The sequence below is a fragment of the Prionailurus bengalensis genome, chromosome E4, assembly GCF_016509475.1.
Source record: "Prionailurus bengalensis isolate Pbe53 chromosome E4, Fcat_Pben_1.1_paternal_pri, whole genome shotgun sequence".
NCBI lineage: Eukaryota > Metazoa > Chordata > Mammalia > Carnivora > Felidae > Prionailurus > Prionailurus bengalensis.
In genome coordinates, this window is record NC_057360.1 from 44,101,863 (window position 1) to 44,121,880 (window position 20,018).

At 41.1% G+C, this 20,018-nt stretch overlaps 1 protein-coding gene across 10 annotated transcripts in view; it reads left to right on the forward strand.

Moving 5' to 3' along the window:
- Positions 1-20,018, forward strand: part of SRGAP2 (SLIT-ROBO Rho GTPase activating protein 2) — a 235,075-nt gene that overhangs the window by 118,378 nt on the left and 96,679 nt on the right. For all 10 annotated transcript variants that reach the window (XM_043569300.1, XM_043569294.1, XM_043569296.1 and 7 more), the window contains exon 4: positions 67-229. In XM_043569300.1, the coding sequence (XP_043425235.1) occupies positions 67-229 (163 nt within the window). The remainder of the gene's footprint in view (positions 1-66; positions 230-20,018) is intronic.

The window sequence follows — 20,018 nt, forward strand, 5'->3', positions numbered from 1 at the left end:
AAGTCATAGCTGTTGGCTCTGGCTACTCACCAACACTGATTTTTCTTTCTTGTTGTTTCTCCGCAGGAAGGATCAGAATGTTCTCTCTCCAGTCAACTGCTGGAATCTCCTATTAAACCAGGTGAAGCGGGAGAGCAGGGACCACACCACCCTGAGTGACATCTACCTGAATAATATCATTCCTCGATTTGTCCAAGTCAGCGAGGACTCAGGAAGACTCTTTAAAAAGGTATATAGCTATTTCTAGGCGTGGAGCTACCCGGGTGGGGCGATGACACCACCTTGTAAATAAGAGAAACACCTTCGTATTGGCCCACTTAAAAGGCTTTCTCTTGGTCATTCTTTACCATGGTCTTGTGGTGAGAAAATACTGAATAGCCCTTCTTTTCTTCCTTTCTGAGTTGAATTAATAGTAGCCTTGGGAGAGTAACCATTTGCAAGATAGACAACCCCAAGACTGGCAACAGAGTTCATAATCTGCCTGTATCAGTGATAGTGATGTTTGCTTGGTTTCCTTGAGTGAGCTGTAAGGCTGTTGAGATTCAGGGACCTTCAGAGTCATTTTAAGTTTTCCTCTTCTAGTTCACGTATGTTTGTGATTCGGTTTAGTTTTCTTTCCAAGTGCTGATCTTAGCCAAGATGAACTTATGAATTTGGTTATTCTTATCATGTCATATCTTGGTCTTTGGGTCCCTGAATGCTTTTGGAACTCAGTTGTTTGTCATAATTCCTTGGGTGTAAGTTGAAAAATCTGACCAAGGGAAAACTCAAAATTAATTGTGGTAAACTTAAGAAACTCATGCCAAATTGACCTTATCTGTCGGTAGTGGAAATAGTCTCTTGGAAACTAAGGAGTTCTCTCAACCTGAGCTCTCAGTGGAGTCACTGATTCATGACTTTTGGTTACACATAGTGGTAAAAGCCCCAACCATTGTACATGATGTGCCATGTCTAACATTCAAGCTCTGACATCCCCAGCAGATCTTAAAGAAGGAGAATAATCTTACCACAGTTTTGGGTGTAAAGAGGGTATATAGAGCTATTTCTTTGGTTTCATATAGAGGAAATTCATTGGTTATCATTTGACAAAATCCACTGTTAAAATTTGAGGCTGGGAGAGAAAGGACTTCAGTAAACAGGGCTGTGGCCAATAGTAGTCAGTTTTCCAATTCTTAACATTTGGAAGTTTTCCAGATCTTAGTAGGTCTAGAATTAGAGCCCAATTTCTTTTGTTTACACCAACATGAAAAAGAACATGATTTAGGATCTTCCATTTACATAATTGCATCTGTGTTGGGGCTTTTCCTGTGTCTTGGAGACAGGATATGAAGAGTAAAAAGCATCTGACAATGAAAAGAAGGAAGAGAAAGATAACTCCTCCCGGAGTTCATCAGCTATTTTTAGTGACCTGGCTATGCTGTGGTTGGGGCCATACTTCATTTAGGGGTGAAGGTACTTTTCACCATTTCCTCATGGTTTCCAGCGTCTGTTCTAGCTTCCTTGTCATTCTTTTGAATTATTCTGCAATGTTTGGTGGTGTGTGGGTGTGACTAAAATTAACAACTGTAGTTAATATTGTATTGAATACTGGAAGTATGCTAGAGAGTAGATTTCAGGTGCTTTTTTCACACACTCACACCAAGGTAACTGGGTGAGATGTTATGTTAATTGGCTTGACTATAATCATTTCACTGTGCATATGTATCAAATCATAATGTCATACTCCTTAAATATATACAGTTTTATGAGAAAAAAATTTTAGGCCTATTTAGGTAGAACCTTGACAGTAATCAGATGCCACTTCAGCTCTTCACTGTGACCTTGACAGCCTCTTAGACTATCTCTAGAAGGACAGGGGCTGACTGTTCATTACCTCCCTCATTTTCTCTGTTCATTTAAGAAAAAACTTCTCTGAGGGATGTTCAGCTGTCTAGACTGCACCCAAGCTTTCAGCTACCTTTTCTTCCAGCTTTAGAAGGGTAGAGAAGAACCAAGCTGAAGAAGTATTATGGCCCCTCCAGATCTCACAGGTGTTTAGGCTGAAGGCAGCAGTTATTAAAGCCACAAATGTTTCCGGTTCTTTGGGTGCCATTCACATTTCACCAAGAGTCTAAGTGAACGAATTGTATGTAAGACATGGGGACTTTGCCCTCCAGAAGGAAAATCTGCCTGTGGATGATATTCCTAGCCATGGTCTCAGAGTTGACCTCCATAAACTGTGCATTTCTTTGCTGGGGGTATAAGGAAGAATTTCTAATTACTCATAGGACTGTGTATATATTACATTCCATTGAAGATAGTTGCACATACCACGGTCTTACAGCTGAATGCATTTTTACAAACTGAACACTCCTGATAACCAGCTCCCAGATCAAGAAACAGATTAGTTCAGTACCCTAGAGGCCCCGCTCATGCTTCCTCCTAGTCCTTGGGGGTTGGGAAGGGTATTCCAAGGATAACAACTGTCCTGACTTTTAACAGCAGAGATTAGTTTTACTTGGTTTCTTAGTTTGTATAAGTAGACTCATACAGTGTGTACTCTTTTCCGTCTGGTTTTTCCCGTTCAACATATGTGTGTGAGATTTATTCATGTTGTTGTGTATGGTTGCAGCTCATAGGACTTTCTCTTGATCTTTATAACTTTTCATCAGTTAAATTACGGTTGATTAGAGATATGCATAAGACTGTTAAATAGCCAATGTTTACTATCCCACTGGGTGAATAATCTCTTTTCTCTCTCCCCTGGGGTCCAATGTAGGCAGAGGGTTCTAAGGTAGATGCTGGTTTGGCACATCACAAGTGTAAATTAATTCTGTTTTGGCCAGATGAGAGCCTCTCTCCTTTCTAGTAATGGACACAGAAGCATTCTCTTTCCATACCTCAATTTTTGTATTCTCTTTTGTTTAAAGTGTGTCGCACATAAAGAATTAGAATCCCAGTGGTTAAGATATAGTAATCAGATAAGAGAACTAAGGAATGAGCCTGGCCATGCTGTCAGTTATGTGAAGCTTCCCAGGGCTTGCTTTGCTCTATCAGAGCAGAGGTCTCTTCCAAGTGACTCTTTCTCTTGGGCTTAGCTGTGCTAGTAACTCTGAAACCTTAGACAATTACTTCTTTCTGTGCCTTAGTTCCCTAAAGTTTAAAAAAAAAAAAAGTGTTTGGCCTGTATGATCTTCATGCTGCCTTCAAAATCTAATACACTGTAGTTCTATGATGAACTACATCCAAGTAAATTGGAGTCCCCAGGATATGGGCAAACAAAAGTGGATGTGGGTATGGAGAGGGGGCTAGCTTAGGCAATTAAAGATCGACTTTCTTGAGGAATGAAGCACTGTTTCAGATTCTTCTATCTATAATAACCAGCAACCAAGAGAGGCCAAACTGGAATCCAAATGTGTGAAGTAGATATACCTTTTTTTTCCCCTATAAATTCAGTTCCAGCAATAAAGGAAATCCACATTTCTCAGGAGACACAGACTTTAGAAAAGATACCTTTGTTTCTGGTTCAGCTATGGATACCTGAGAAAATTCACCTGAGTTTTATGTGACTTGGCTCTATTTCTCACTGGCAAAAGGCATAGGTTTTCTTCCTTTTATAATTCTTTTTTTTTAATCTATAAAACTTATTGATTCACTAGCAAAGGTTATGATAATCAAAACTGACATTTTTTGAACGTTTATGTGCCAGGTACAGTAGTAAGCACTTTATACACTTGATCTTTACAATAATTCCATAAAGTAGTTGCTATTATTATCCCTACTTTATGAAGGAGGAAACTGAAACTGAGTGAGTTTAATCAAAAAATGAGGTGAGGCTACTATTTAAATCCAGTCATCTGGCCCTAGAACTTGAGGTTCTTTCTACATATTCTGTTAGGATTCTGGGTATGGTGTGCAGAGAAGAGGGTAGTTTGGATTTTCTTACTCTTTCCTATTGAATCCAGATATTTCACTTAGTTATGGAATTAACCCAACCTTTTCTCTTGCACACAAGCCTTCAAAAGGTTTGGAGGTGTTAGACATCAACACTGGGTTGTTTCTTTCACCTGCATTGGGTTGTTTCTTTTACCTGGTGTCTGGGCTAGCAACTGGAAGTTGACAGTGAAATAGGACAACGTGTTTTTCTCCCCAGGGGCAGGATCTCTAGTAAGAGGGAAACAAAGACTCATTAAATGTGAGAACTGGCCAAAAATCCGGCTCACAGCTAACTCAGCTAATTTGGGGATGTCAGGGCGGCTGTACAATTGGCCTCTCTGTACTACTGAACCCCCTTAAGGGATGCTCCTCGCTGGCACTCTGGTTTGTGGTTATGTCTGCTGGGACATATTTTACATTTTGCACGAAGCCATGGTAGAGATTCCTTTAGCTAAATATAACATCTAGAGAAAGTAGCCTCCTGTCCACAGCTTAGAAACAGACCCACTTTGTCTAGGACTCCAGGGGAAATTGAGCCCATTTGGTGCTCCTGACATCTCTTTTTGTGTAATGAAAGCTCAGTCTGTCTAACCCTTGTTGGAACCAAGGTTTAGGCAAATATTATTGCTGCCACCTTCATTTGTTTAATGCGGTGGCTTCAAAACCAGGGGCCAAACACTGCCAAGTTCGACTTCCAGCTCTACATCGTCTCTGTGAGAGACGTGTTCTAAAGAATCCCACCAAGAAGAGAAATCAGTTTTCCCACTTTCTGTTTTTAAACTGAAATAAACTTGGGTGTGCTTTTTTCCACAGGGGAGAGGACAATTCTGTTCTCTCTTCTTTCACTTAGCTGGAACACACCAAAAGTACCTCTCACTTTGCTTTTTAGCTCACTGTTTCTAGCCCTTAGCTGCTCATACTCAGTCTTGGAAGCCAGTCAATTTAGACAGTCCAAGACTCTGAATTGCAGCTTTCTTTTTTTTTTTTTCCTCTCCAGTATTCCAGCTAGCTATACTTTTGTTTTGCCTTTATTAGCCTATGTTTCTATGGTAGGAAGGTTAAATTGAGCAAGTTATGTTAAATTCCTGATAGATCAGTAGTTCGGTAGTTTTCAATGCTGCCTGTGTGGAAGACTCACTGGGGGAGTTTTTAAAAAAAATCTTTGTGACCTTGAAGAAACAAATTTCTTAGGATGTAAAAAGCATGAACAATAAAAGAAAAAAAGATAAATTGGACACCATCCACTCTTGGACTTTTGTTCTTGGAAAGACATTGTTAAGAAAACGAGAGACAAATCACAGACTGCGAGAATATATTTGCAATGCGTAGAACTCAATAATAAGAAGACACACTGCCCAAATCTTTAAAAATAGGCAAAAGATTTTAATAGACACTTCAGTAAAAAGATATATAAATGGCCATTAAGCATATTACATGCTCACCAGAATGGCTAAAATTAAAAAGACTGACAATACCAAGTGGTGGTAAGGATGGGTGGCATTCTCTTATGATGCTGGTGAGAGCACAGAATGGTACTACCACTTTGGAAAATAGTTTGGCTGTTTCTTATAAAGCTAAGTGTGTACTTACCATATCTGGCAATTCCAAGGCTAGGTATTTACGCAAAAGATAGTAAAAATAATACCTACACCAAGACTTGTACCTAATTATTCATAATAGCTTTTGTTGTTGGCTGAATAATGGTCCCTTCCAAAGATGTCCATGTCCTAATTCCCGAAATCTGTGAATGTACCTTATCCACACAGGACTTTGCACATACGATGAGTCTCAGGGTCTTGTGATGAGGATATTATGTTTGAGTATCTAAGTAGGCTCTAATGCAGTCACAAGTATCCTTATTGGAAGGAGGTGGAGGGAGATTACAGACAAAAGAGAAGGCCGTGCAATAGAAGCAGAGGAAGCAAGAGTCACAGGGAGAAGATGCTAGACCACTGGCTTTGAGGATGGAGGAGGAGGCCATGCGCCAAGGAATGCAGCTCGAGAAGCTGGAAAAGACAAGGAAACAGATTCTCCCTAAAAGCCCCCAGGGGAAGAGCAGCCCTGTTGATACTTGGTTTTGGCCCAGTGGACTGGGTTTTAGGCTTCTGACCTCCAGAACTGTAAGAGAATAGAAATTAAAAATAGAACTACCATGTGATCCAGCAATTCCACTTCTGAATATTGATCGGAAGAAAATGAAAATACTAATTCCAAAAGATAGATGCACCTGTGTGTTCATTGCAGCATTATTTACAGTAGCCCAGGTATGGAAGCAACAGAAGTGTCTGTCACTGGATGAGTGCATAAAGAAGTTGTAGTGTATATACGCAATGGAATATTATTCAGGCATAAAAAAAGGCTTGAGGTCTTGCCATTTGCAGCAACATGGATGGGCCTGAAGGCCATTGTGCTAATAAGTGAAATAAGACAGAGAAAGACAAATACCATGTGGTCTTTCTTATGTACGCAATCAACAAAAACAAAAAAAACCCTAGGTTTATAGATAAAGAGAACAAACTGGTGGTTGCAAGAGGCAGGGGGGTGGGAGAGGGAGAGAAATGGTGTTTTCCTGTGTGTTTGTTGAGTTTACATAAATTGAATACAAATTTTAAAGACTGAGAATAAATGCATGTTGCTTTAAGTCACCAAGTTTACAGTAATTTGTTATAAGTGCCTTAGGAGACTCATATTATATTCATAATAGTCAAAACTGGAAATGACCCAAATATCCATCAACAGATGAATGGAAAAACGTATTGTGGTATATCCATATATGAATACGACTCGGCAATAAAAAGAAATGCAATGCTGATGGGTACAATGATGTAGATGAACTCAAGAAACATTATACTGATTAAAAGAAGCCAGACACAATGAGAACATTCTGTACGATTCCGTTTATATGAAATTTTAGAAAAGATAGTTCTAATCTGTTGTGACAGAAACAAAATCAGTGATTGCTTTGGGGCCAGGGTAGGGTGAGGGATTGACCGCAGAGGGACACAAGGAAATTTAGGGAGTATGGAAATGTCATACAATCTTAATTATAATGGTGGTTACATGAGTGTGTGGATTTGTCAAAACTGGTACTATACACTTAAAATGTATGCGTTTTATTTTATGTGAATTATGCCTCATTAAAGTTGATTAAAAAAAATAATTTTAGGGGCGCCTGGGTGGCTCAGTTGGTTGAGCATCCGACTTCGGCTCAGGTCATGATGATCTCACGGTTTGTGAGTTCAAGCCCCGTGTCAGGCTCTGTGCTGACAGCTTGGAGCCTGGAACCTGCTTTAGATTCTGTGTCTCAATCTCTCTCTCTCTCTCTCTCTCTCTCTCTCTCTCTCTCTCTCTCTCCCTCCCTCCCTCCGTCCCCTGCTCATGCTTTGTCTCTCTCTCTCAAAAATGAATAAACTTAAAAAAAATTTTTTTAAATAATAATTTTAAAAATAGCATGCCAAGGCCCCATCCCAGGGCAATTGAATCAGTCTCTGGGATGAGCCTAGGTGATTCTTGCATGCAGCCAGAGTTGAGAACCACTATTGTAGGTATTCTGGTTTCCATCTTGGGGAAACCTAAGAGCACAAAGGACATTTGAAGTCATAAGATCCTGTCTATATGTATCTATCTTGTAGGTGAGCCACATTTGCCCCTGCAGTAATGGTGAAGCATTTAGACTGGTTTGTCTGGGCAACCCACTGTGGTTCTCTACTTTATTCTTGGAGGGTGACAAAGGGTAAATCTGGATTCAGATAAATAAGTCACACTGCAGAAAGTGGGAGATATAAGAAGGGTGCTGGGGAAGAAATGTAGGAGGGCGCAATTAATTCTTTTCTCTAGAGTCTTCAGGTATCCTTTCCCATTGGTTGATCGGTCACAAGAGACTTGCCACGACTAATCAGATTTCATTCGGCACCAAGGAAATGGGTCTGGCAGTATAAAAGGATAAAGGAGATGTGAAACTGAACGCGGTGCATGTTACCTACCTACCTGTTTGTCCCCTTTAGATGAGGGCAGGATTTTCTACAGTTTTGGAGTCCAGCTACTTTGCTTATGTAAGGAGACTGGGTACTATAAGGAGGCATGTTCTGTGGTAGTGTTGTCATAAATAAGTAAAGGAGAAGTGATCCACAATGCTGGTGTAGTCAAATGTTCCTGGTAGGTAGTGTAGATTCAATAAATGGAGAAAGAACGGACTTCCAAAGGTTGTGTTCTGCCCTTCTGAGAAAGAGTTTAACCTGGAGACATGTTTGGGAGAAGGAGTAGCTGACTGATTTACCCCTCCCTCTCTTCCCTAGTCCATCCTATACCTCGTGTCGATGGAACACAGTATCTGCAATTGATTGGGCTTCCTCCACGTTATAACATGATCACGAACGGCGTGGCGCGGTGCTTTACAGACAGCTGTTCCTGTTACCCAGTTTGTCTTGATGGTAGCGAAAATCTGTTGTGATTAATTGAGCTTTATTCTCTCATATCTGATGAAGAGATCCTCTTTGGAGAAAAGAATAGGATGGCAAGCTGAACTTATTTGCGTAGAGGGTGGAAGGCTGCCAGCTACTTCAAAGGTATCTCTGCTGATAAGGGGCGTCAGGTTTGCTGCCAAAGCCAACACTGAGGGGAGCTTTGCAGCTAGTGCCGTTGGTGGTGTTTTAGCTTTGGTTTCTGTGACACTAGGTGAGCAGCATCTGTATCCTCTCCCTTGGGGCTTCTCTCTGGGTGGTCCAGGCTTTTTTGGACTTAGGAAGATTCAGCTCAGAGGGAGCGTGTGCATCAAAGATGCCTGTAGTCTTTTGCTTGGGTTAGTTTATATGCTTGGCTTTTTGGTGTCTTAGTTCTCAGGCACCTATCTGCCTTTCCTGAAAGACCAAGGTATTTGTTGCATGTGTAACATTCAAAGGTATAAGGATACTGCCATCTTTGTAAGTCAACAGATGGTTAGGAGAATCTGAAGAACAACTACAAAGTATGAAGTGAGATGCAGTGGGCAGAAACAAAACTGTCCAAGTGCAACCTTGTGTCTGAATATTATCCTAAACTGGAAACGCACTAGTCAGTGAGAGTTTTAGTGAATACTGTAAACACAGCACTGTGCAGGCTAAAAGAGCTTAAGATGAAATTGACAAGTTAGGTTTGCCCCCAGGGAGCTTAGGGCCTCTCCCGTCTGCTCTTCAGACCACTTAGATCTCCCAAAACTTTCTGTAGGATGGTGATAAGACCAATAATAACAAGCTTTCATAAAATGCCTGCTATCACTGTGATACACTGTAGTAGGTCCTAAATGTATATTTTCTCTAATCCTTTCATGTATTTTACAAGGGTTTTTTTTTTTTTCCCTTGTCTTCTCATGGAAGTTTAAAATACTTAGAGAAATGCACACATCTTAAAGTGTACAGCTCAGTGAATTTTTACAAACGGAAAGCAGCTATGTAATTAGCACCCAGATAAAGAAAAGAGTGTTTCCAGTGTCCCATGAGCCCCACTCTTGCCCCCTTCCATTCATTTCCACTTGAAAAGTAGTCACTATCCTGACTTCTAACACAATGTAAGCATTTGCCTGTTTTTTAAAAAAAAAAAATTTGTTTGTATAAATGGAATCATAAAATATGCTCTCAACAATTTAAATATGTCATTCTTTTGTTTTCTGGCTTCCACTGTTTCTGATGAAAAGTCAACTGTGAGGTTCATTGTTGTTCCCTGTAGGTAATGTTTTGGGGATTGCTTTTTTTTTAATTGAAGTATAGTTGACACACAATATTATATTAGTTTCAGGTGTACAACATAGTGATTTGACAATCATATACATTACGAAATGCTCACTACAATTAAGTGTCGTTTACTCTACAAAATTATTACATTAAAAATTATTATAATATTTTTGACTATATTCCTGATGCTGTACTTTTTCCTTCTCATGACTTATTTATTTTACAGCTGTAAGTTTGTTTCTCTTCATCGTGAGAGCTGCTTTGAATATCTTTTCTTTATCTTTGGTTTTCAGCAGTTTGACTGGGATGAGTCTAAGTGTGGTTGCCATTGTATTTCTTTGACTTGGATAAGGGCAAGATCTAACTATTCTGGAACTGTGGGTAGTGTTTTTTTCCTCAATTTGGGAAAATATCTGGCAAATACTTTTTTCCATCCCATTTTTACTTCTTACCTTGACTCCTCTCATGTTTGTTAGACTGTTTGATACAGTCCCACACGTCATTGAAACAGGCCTTTTTTCCCCCCTGGGTGCTTCAGTTGAGATGATTTCTAAAGTTCACTGATCCTTTCTTTTGTGTGTACAATCTGCGATTAACACTATCCCGTTCATTTTTTAAATTTTAGGTATTATATTTTTTTAGCTTCGTGATTTTCACTTTGGTTCTTTTTTTCAGTGTCCAATATAATTTCTGAAATTTCCTTTCTCTTGTTATTTTTAAAACACATGTAGCAATATTTAAAAATCATTGTCTGCTATTTTCAACACCTACATCATCTGTGGTTGTGTTTCTATTTCTTGGGTTTTCTTTTGACCATGGATCTCATTATTTTCTCATGTTTACTAGTTTTTAGGACATATTGGACATCTTAGCTGATATATTATAGACTGTAGGTGTCCTTATCATCCCTCTGAAAACTGTTAAGTTTTGTTCTAGTAGGCGGTTAAATTACTGGTTGGTCACCTTGAACCTATGGAGAATTCATTCTGTGCTTTGTTAAAGTGAGTCTGGTTTGGTTTTGTCCTTAGTTCTGGAACATAGTCTGTATACTTAAGACATGACCTTTCTGAGGTTTCCATGGAAAGCAGGCCTTGAACTCCAAACTCCCATCTCCTCTGCAGTGGGCAGCAGCTAGGATGACCAGTGATCCCAGTTTGTCTGAGACTGACAGGGTTCCTGGGTTCCTGACATGAAACTTTAAGATTTATCTATTCTACTATTGATGACATTTGGGCAGTTTCCTTTTGAGGCTATTATGGATAATGTTGCTATTATACATTATATAGGAAGGTTATTTTTCTTCCCATTGTATAGTTGAAATCATTAAAGCTCACACTGGTAAAATACTTTTAGTAAGACCACAAAGAGATGACAGTGGAATTTGAACTCCCTTGTTTGTTCTACTGTGTCTCACTACCATCCACATTTCAGGACTTACAGGTAGTATTTCCAGAAGATAGTTGTTGCCAGATCACACTGTTGAGCCTAGTCACAATCTGAGCTTTAAGAATAGTGAATTCAAAACCTGCTTCTCTCTTCCCCCTACCCTCTCCCCTTCTCCTTCTCTTCCCTTCCCTGTCCCTCTCCTTTTCTCTTTCTCTTTTTTCCTCTCCCTCTTCCTCTTGCCTCTATTCTTTTGGATAATCTTTTCAAACCGTATAGTACATGTACATGGTAGAAAATAGAAGAAGCAAAGGTATTCTAATGAAAAAGCAGGTTGTATTCTACATACTGTTTTGTAGTCGAGATCTTCACTTTTCCATTTCATCTCTAAATTTTCATCTCATCTAATACCCAGGCCATGTAAACATGTCCCTAATTATCTTAAAAATGTCCTTGAAAGTGATTTGTCCAAGCTAATATCTAATGCACATTGGTTCTTATGTCCGTTAAAGTCTCTTTTAACCTAGTACTTTCCTTTTCCAGGACACTGATTTGCTGAGTAGACCAGGCTACTTGTCCTGCAGATTGTCTCACTTCTAGATTTGTCTGGTTGCTTCCTTGTGGTGTTGCTTAACTTCTTCCTGTATCCTGTATTTCCTATAAATTGGAAGTTGGTTCCAATGGCCAAATCTATTCAAGTTACACTTTTTTTTTATTTAAAAAAATTTTTTTTCAACGTTTATTTATTTTTGGGACAGAGAGAGACAGAGCATGAACGGGGGAGGGGCAGAGAGAGAGGGAGACACAGAATCAGAAACAGGCTCCAGGCTCTGAGCCATCAGCCCAGAGCCTGACGCGGGGCTCGAACTCACGGACCGCGAGATCGTGACCTGGTTGAAGTCGGACGCTTAACCGACTGCGCCACCCAGGCGCCCCACAAGTTACACATTTTTGACTACAGTGAGTAATAGGTGAGGTTGGGTACTTCATGTGGTATAACATGAGGAAATATTTAATATCTGGTTAACCTGCTGATAGTGATGCAAACATAGGCCCCTCAGTTCAAACCCTCCGTTTTGCAGTTAGATTTTTCTTCTCACATGATAAAAGGGCCATTATCTGGTGCTAAATGTGATGCTGTCTTACAAATGTTGGGTGTTAATTCAGTCATTCATCTGAGGGTTTTAACATCAACGATGATTCTAGCCAAATTACTTTTTACCATCTCCGTACCTCTTTCACTTGACTGCAAGATGCCTCCCTGAGAGAAGGGGAGGATTATTAATACAACTCATCAGGCACCATGCAAAAAGACAGAAGTGTATACCAACTGACTACTCTCAGGAGAAATTCCACTAATGGTGTGAAAGCTGACTAGGTCCCAATTTTTTTTTTTGTTTTGTTTTGTTATAAGATTCACAGCAATAATACAAATAATAGTCATTATAACTAATACTTAATGAGTGCTAGCCATGCCCAGGGACCATGCTAAGTCTTTTGCAGGTATTAACCCATTTAATCATCACAACAAGCCTTCAAGATGGTTTTGTCATCTCCACTTATACGTAAGCACATGGACAGAGAGGGTAAACAATTGACTCAAAGTTATAGAACCGGTTGGGGGCAAAATTGGGATTGATGGCTTAGGCAGCGTGCTTCCCCTGCATCATCTCTTTCACATCCTGTGCTCTGTGGCCTCACATGGAGCAGGGTGGCAGTCATTATACTGGTCAGCTAAAGGGCCACGGCTTGTGCAGGGAATTAAGGGCCCGTGCATTCTGCAGTCACGCATTTAGATGCTTCTGCCGGGCCAGACTGTCCACTGTGCTCTTCTGATTCTGCATCTTGCCTGGCTTGTCCAGACAGAGACGGGGCGGGGGTTGGGGGGGGGGGGCATCTTTGATTTCAGCCTCCCTTCTTGAAGGACTGGCTTCTTTTGATTCTCCTATTTATCTCTGTCAAGAGTTTTCCTTTGAATTTCTCCCTGCTTGTCTAAGCATGATTTTTTGTGTAAAATGGTGGCGGAGTGGTGGTGGTGGTGGGGAGAATAAATTCTCCTCCTTTTGAGATAGCAGCTTTAGTTTTTCCATTTTCATTTTCTTCTTTCCACATGATAGTGGACTTTTTCTGATCTCTTTTCTTGGATTTTCTACTCGATCTTACCTTTCTTTGCTTTTAAGCCTAGCTCTCAGGGGTTTTTTAATTTTTTTCTTTTTTCTCTCCCTCTTCCTTTACTCTGCTCCAGAAGTCATTTGGGTCTATATCTAGCTTTTCCTGATATTTACTCAACATGAAACTTCCAGTTATAGGTTGATTTTAACTGTTGGGACTAATTCTTGTCTTCAAGAGATGATAGGAACCTAGGAGCATCCCCCCCCTTATGGTTTCAAGAGTTCTCTGAATCATCCACTTGCTGAACTAAGAAGTTACTGCCGAGGCCGGGCAACGGGGCCGAGAAGTAACAAAAATAACAATTTTTATTTTATGTTTCCTTTGAGTTTTGAAGCAGTCCAAAACACCCTTTAGCTTATGTTTTTTTCAATTGAAAAAATAATGTGTTTTTTGAAGACATCTGGAAAACAAAAATAATAAAAAGAAAATGATTACTGGGAATCAGTTATTCCCTTCTAATATTTTTCTATGTGCATTTTTCTTTAGAAAATTAGAAATATATTGTATATTAAATTCTGTGTAATTTTTTTCATGTGACATTTTAAGTGAGTATTTTGACCCTGTCTTTGCAACTTCTTAAAAAGCCTTGTTTATGATGACTGTCCAGCATTCTATCTTGTGGCTGTTCCATTGCTTATTCATAAGGTCCTTATGGTTCTTTGGCTGGGTGGTTTTGACTCTGCTGGACCACGTTCTTGTACATCCAGAAGCAATCTAGAATCTCATTGGCATCTTCTTGGAAGTTAGTTGTTTTTAGAGTGACTAGTTTCGTCTGTGTTCTCATTTGGAAATACCCTACTTCTGATGTGAGGCAAGGAAGAGGGTTTTCCCCCTATTTTTTCTTCCTTTTATATCTTCCTCATTGTCTCTAAGCTCAGCTGGGAATCTAAACCTCAGAGCTGTGCCTGAGCCCCCGGCGGCACAGTGGAGTACTTTCACTGTGCAGGGTTACAGTTTCCTCATCTCCACAGTGCAGAAAATTGCTCATAGCCTCACTCTGGCTTCCTGGCATGTCATAAGAGTCAGTAGAACCTGGGAAGAAAGTGCTCTGCCATGGTCAAAAAGATGAGAGATAACGAATTGTGGTGAGGATGTGGACAGAAGGGAATCCTCATATGCTGTTTGTTTGCATGTAAATTGGTACAACCACACTACAGAAAACAGTATGGCGGTTGCTCAGAAAATTATAAATTGAGCTACTGTACGATCCAGCACTTCCATTCCTGGGTCTATATTTGAAGAAATTGAAATCGGTATCCAAAAAGATATCTGCACCCCATGTTCACTGCAGCGTTATTCCCAATGGCCAAGATATGGAGACAATCAAAATGTCCTTCAACAGATGGACGCGTAAAGCAAACGTGATGTGTGTGTGTGTGCGTGTGTGTGTGCGCGCGCGCAATGGAATATTATTCAGTCATAAAAAATCAGGAAATCCTGCCATTTGTGACAACATGGAGGAATCTGAAGGGCAGTATCCTAACTGAAAGACAAACACTGCATGGTAATACTTACATGTAAAAAAAAATTTTTTTTTAATCCAATTTCATAGAAACAGAATATAATGGTGGTTGCCAGGGGTTCAGGGAGGGTGAAATGGAGTGATATAGGTCAAATTTTTAGCTGTAAGAATAAGTGATGGGGATCTAATGTATGGCATACAGTTAATGACATGGTATAATGCACTTGAAAGTTGCTGAGAGTAGATCTTGAGTATTCTCACCACCCATACACACATAGCCAAAGAGCTAACTATGGGAGGTGATGAATGTGTTAATTATTTTGATCTCGGCCATCATTCCACGTGTATATGTGCATCAGATCATCATGTTGTACACTTTAAATGTGTATAATTTTATTTGCCAATTATTCCTCAGTTAAAGTTAAGGAAAAGAAAAGGAAAGGAAAGAAAGGAAGAAAAGAAAAGAAAGAAAAGGAAAGGGAAGGAAAAGGGAAGGAAAGGAAAGGAAAGAAAAGGAAAGGAAAGGAAAGAAAAGTGCTCTGTGGAGCTTGGTTATGCTCACGTAGGAGAGTGTGCCCCTGTGCCTTCTCCCCACCCGGGTGGTCTTTGTCTCTCAGCTAATCTTTTTCAGCAGTGTGTTCTCATATAGGGTAGGGAGGAAATAAAGAGGGCAAACTGGGAGACCCATTCTCTAGCTTTAATCATCTTCTTGCCAAAGCCAAGATAATCCAGTCCTTCTGCCCACATAAGCATCGCATCCTTTCCTGCCTTGCCTCTTCCCATGACCTTGTTTTCTTTTTGATGTTCATTTTGAGGGTGGAGAGTAGAAAAAAAGCCTTCTCTTTTCACAGCCCTCTGAGTCAGTGGCCTTTCTGGGCCTTTGAATTCTCAGGCAGGAAAACTACATAGCCAACCTGACTCTTCTTTCAGGACCCTTAAAAGAAAAGGGCACTGCTTTATTCAAATTCAGGAGCACAAGTACCACTACCTGTTCATTCAGTTCAATTTAATAACTACTATTTGATTGTGTATAATCGCTCAGTATTCAACTTGCCACTATAAAAGTACTGCAGAGCAAGCTTAAGACATGCTTCAAATTCTTGGATTTTTTTATATTTCAGTTGGATGGACAGGCAGACTCTTGAAGCAGGTTGCAACTTAAGACACCAGTTTAATGAGGGATGCAGATAATGAGTTGTCTATAGAAGCTTGGAAAAGGAACAGATTCATGAGAGGTGATCGGGCAAGCTTCACAGAAGGGAAAGAGTTGGGCTGATGTTCTTTTAATTACATGGTGCCAGAATTCTTCCTTATCTATTTCTTATCCTATGGAAATATCTTTTGAATATTTCCATATTATCTGGTGCCAACTTCCTCCCCTACCTCTTTGTCCCCATTAGAGATGTTCCCCATAAGACAGCAGCAGAAGCTTCCTGTTGGCCAATGATGGGAGAGGTAGGTGGGATGAGCTTGGACCCTGAGTGCTTTGAAAGCCCGCTCAAGGTGGTCCAGCTACAGGACAAAGAGGGCTGTTGTTCATTTTAGGTAGGGCAATGAAATATTGAAAATCATGATCAACGGTGACATTGGCAGTAGTGTTCAGTGTGGTTTAGGGTGGAATAAACTATCTGGAAGCCTACTACAGTAATTTGGAGGGATAATACAAACCAATTCTTGGCTCATGGCAGTGGGAACTCAAAGAATGGGACCTACTAAAAGATACAACAAAGACATTCTAGATAGGGGAAAGTAACCTGACATGAGGTAGGAGGAGGTAAATGTTAGAGAGGACTCAAAGTTCATTTAGTCATTCCATAAATATTGACAGTGTGCCTCCCATGTTTCTGGCACAGTGGTAAGCCCTGTAATACAGCAGATAACAGAACAGAAAAAGTCTCGATTGCCTGTGCTCTAGTAGGAGAAACACACAATATACAAATGAAGCAGTAAATGTATAATATGCTGGATGGTGATAAAATAAAACAGGGGAAGGAGGATAGAGGTGGTGGGAGTACTGCTATTTTATATGGCGGGGGGTGGGGGGTGTCAGGAAGATCTCACTGATAAGTTGGCATTTGAACTGATTCTTAAAGGAAATTAGGGATTTTACTCCCCCAGGAAGGTCTTTCAGGCAGAGGAACCAGCATGTCTAAGGCCATGAGATGGGAGTGTGCTTCTTTGGTCAGAGAAGCATCAGGGCCTTGTGCACAGGAGGGAAGAGGAAGAGTGGCAGATGTGGTTGGGGGTTGGGGGCAGGCTGCATCCGGAATGGCCTTGGAGGCCACGAGCCATGAGAGGATTTGGAACAAAGGAATGATACAATCTGATTCTTGCTTCAGTAGGATTTTTCTGGCTTCTGTGTTAAGACTGAAGGAGGAGCAAGGTGGGAACAGAATAGGAAGGGTTGCTAAGAAGACTTCTGTAAACTCAGGCAGGAGATGATGGCGGATTGGAATGGGGTGGTGGATGTGGAGATTGTGAGAAGTGGTCAGACTCTGGGATGTGTTTTGAAGATGGAGCCATTAGTATTTGTTGCTGAATTGAATGTGCATGTGATAAAAAGAGACATCTAAGATGAGCACCTGGGTGGCTCAGTTGATTAAGTGTCCAACTCTTGATTTCAGCTCAGGTCATGATCGTGGTTCGTGGGATCGAGCTCCGAGTGGGGCTCTGCTCTGACAGCATGGAGCCTTTTTGGGATTCTTTCTCTGCCCCTCCCCCCCCTCCCCCCTCTCTCTTCTCTGTCTCTCTCAAAATAAATAAATAAATTTTTTTTAAAAAGGTGACTGTAAGCATTTTGATCTGAGCCATCAGAAGTTGGAGTTGCCATTTATTGGGGAAAGTATGTGAAAGAGCCACTGGCTCTCATCCTGCTCTGTGATTAGTGAAGAGTCTAAGAGCCAGCAAGTCGTGACTTGTGTTAGGTCCCCCAGGTTGGCAGTAGGAGAGCTGGGGCCAAACCTACCAGGTCTTCTAACCTCCAGTCAGTGCTCTTTCCAGAACATGACCCCAGCCCTCCTTGGTTCAGCACCACACACGGCACAGAGATGTAGTGAAGATTAGGGCTGGAAGGGGGATCTGAACACTGACCACATACAGAGCCGATAGTTGAAGCCATGAAAGTGAGTATTCAGAGAAGAGGGCAGTTGAAGCCTAGAGAAAAGACTGAGAACCAGCAAAGAGAACACAAGAGCAAATTAAAATGGGCAACGGGAAAATGAGTCACATGGCTGAGAAGAAGCTGGCTCCCTGAAAGGCACTCCGGAGAGGTCAGGAAGAACAGGATCTGAGCAGATGCCATTAGACTTGGGTTTTGGAAACTTGGGGGACTCTGTTGTCCTCAGTAGAACCTCCATTGAGGTTCTGAGCATTTTTCTTATCCTTTCAGCTAATGGTGAGAAGGAATATAATAAATAGCATAAGCCTAAGACAGGGAGTTTAAAAAAAAAATCTCTGCCAACTCTAGCATTACCGTCTTGTGAGCCTTATACAAGAAACTGACCCTCCCAGACCTCTGTGGGCCCATCTGTAAATGGAATGAGAAAGCATCCTTCATGCTCACTTGGCCTTCTAGAAATGGTGTGAGGGTAACAGTGACAAAGGATATGAAACTGCTTTGGAAGAGAAATGTTACGTAAGTCTAGGTAGCCTTTTCTAGTTGATTTTAGCAAGTTTTTAGTTAAAAAAAAAACTTTTGATAGGGTCATAAAAAAACTTTGCATTAGGGATATATTAAATGCAGAACACAAGGACCAATAAAATAGATATTCCTTTTTGAAACAACATAAAATATGTCTGTATCCTTTTGATTAAATCTTGCTTAATTACTATGTCCATTAGACCCCTATCAAATCCTGCCTGGGCTTTTAAATTTAATTTAATTTAATTCTGTAGTCACTGTTACCCAACCACAAAAGAATTAGCCTTGCCCTGAAGGCCATGCAGGTCTCTTGAGCACTTGTAGGTTAGCACTGGTCCCTCTGATGAAACACAGGGTGAGGTTTGCCGTGCTGATTCTGATCGGTCTGCCTGTTTCCGAGCTGCAGGCTGCAGCCCCAGTGGGGCTGAATTTTGCCCTTCCAGTCCCCTTCACATAACAGTATATGAAGAGCAGGAATGGAAATTAATTGTACCTGCTGGCATTATTGAAGTTATCAGCGCATATCCTCTCCTGGGCAAGGAAGATTAAAAAGGGTGTTGTAATCAGAGCAGATGATTTCTGACACTCGGGATGGGTTTCCTCCCCAGGTTAGATGTAAGCACCTGATGTGAGCTTGTTGCCTCTGGCCTGACGCTACGTAGCTCGGGGCTATGCAGAGTTCTGCCTCATTTTCCCACCAGCCCTGGAGGAAAGCCAGGCTCCTACTCTCTCTGGATCAGAAGTCTCGCAGGTAGGAAATCTGGCCTTCTCACTGCAGACTAGTGTATTCTAGCTGCACATTCCTGACTGCAGGATGCAGTCAGGTGTCTCCGTTAGGCCAGGCTGAAAGTCACACCTTGTTCAGGTTCAAGCTGAATGAAATAAGGCACTGTGGTGCTGCTCCCTGGTGATTCAGTTCATTTTAGCAAGCGCTGGTTAAATGCTCTCTGCCCTCACACAAAACCTAGGGCTATAGGCTGTAGTCTCCTGATGTGACAGGATCAGGGAAGCATTTTTTATCAGCTTTTCCAGAAAAGAGAATATGCAAGTCGGCCAAGAGAGGGAGGGGGAAAAGGGCAGACACTCAGTTCTTACCTTGAAAAGCAGCATAGGAGAGATGCTTATTTACTAGGGAGTAGTAAACTTTTTTTTAGTACAGCTTTGTAAGGGAGCTGAAAAGCCGTGTAGTTTTTTGACTAGGAGCTTATTGGGTTTGTAGAATGAGATGAGGACTCTGGGATTAGCCTAAGCATTTAGGGTTGTCCTGACCTCAGGCCAGTTGCCTACTTCACCCAGGCAGGAGGAGATGGAATCGAGCTCAAAGTTCTTTTTGCTCCAAAACCTATGAAGGTTACACGCCTCTCCCCCCTGCCCCCCCTTTATAGTCTGGAGGCCTGCTTGCTAGGTTTCCACAAAGCCCCTCATGCGTCATGAAACAACAGCACTTTGACTACATTTCTGTCCATGGTGATGTGGGCCAGTTAAACTGGCAAGCAGATAATGGAGGGAATGGGTTATATATCCCAGGCGGGAGGTTGCGGCAAAATGGATCTGAGGCTGACAAGAGGAATTTCAACACGTATCCTAATCAGATGGGATTGTATGAGATGCCCTGCCTCGGCCTTCCTTGAATAGACTTGAGTCCTTCTGGCCTACAAGACTCTGGCTTCAGCGGTTCAGCTGGACATTCACAAATTAACTCAGAAAGTTATAGCAGCAGGCAGGGATGCCCTCTTTGAGA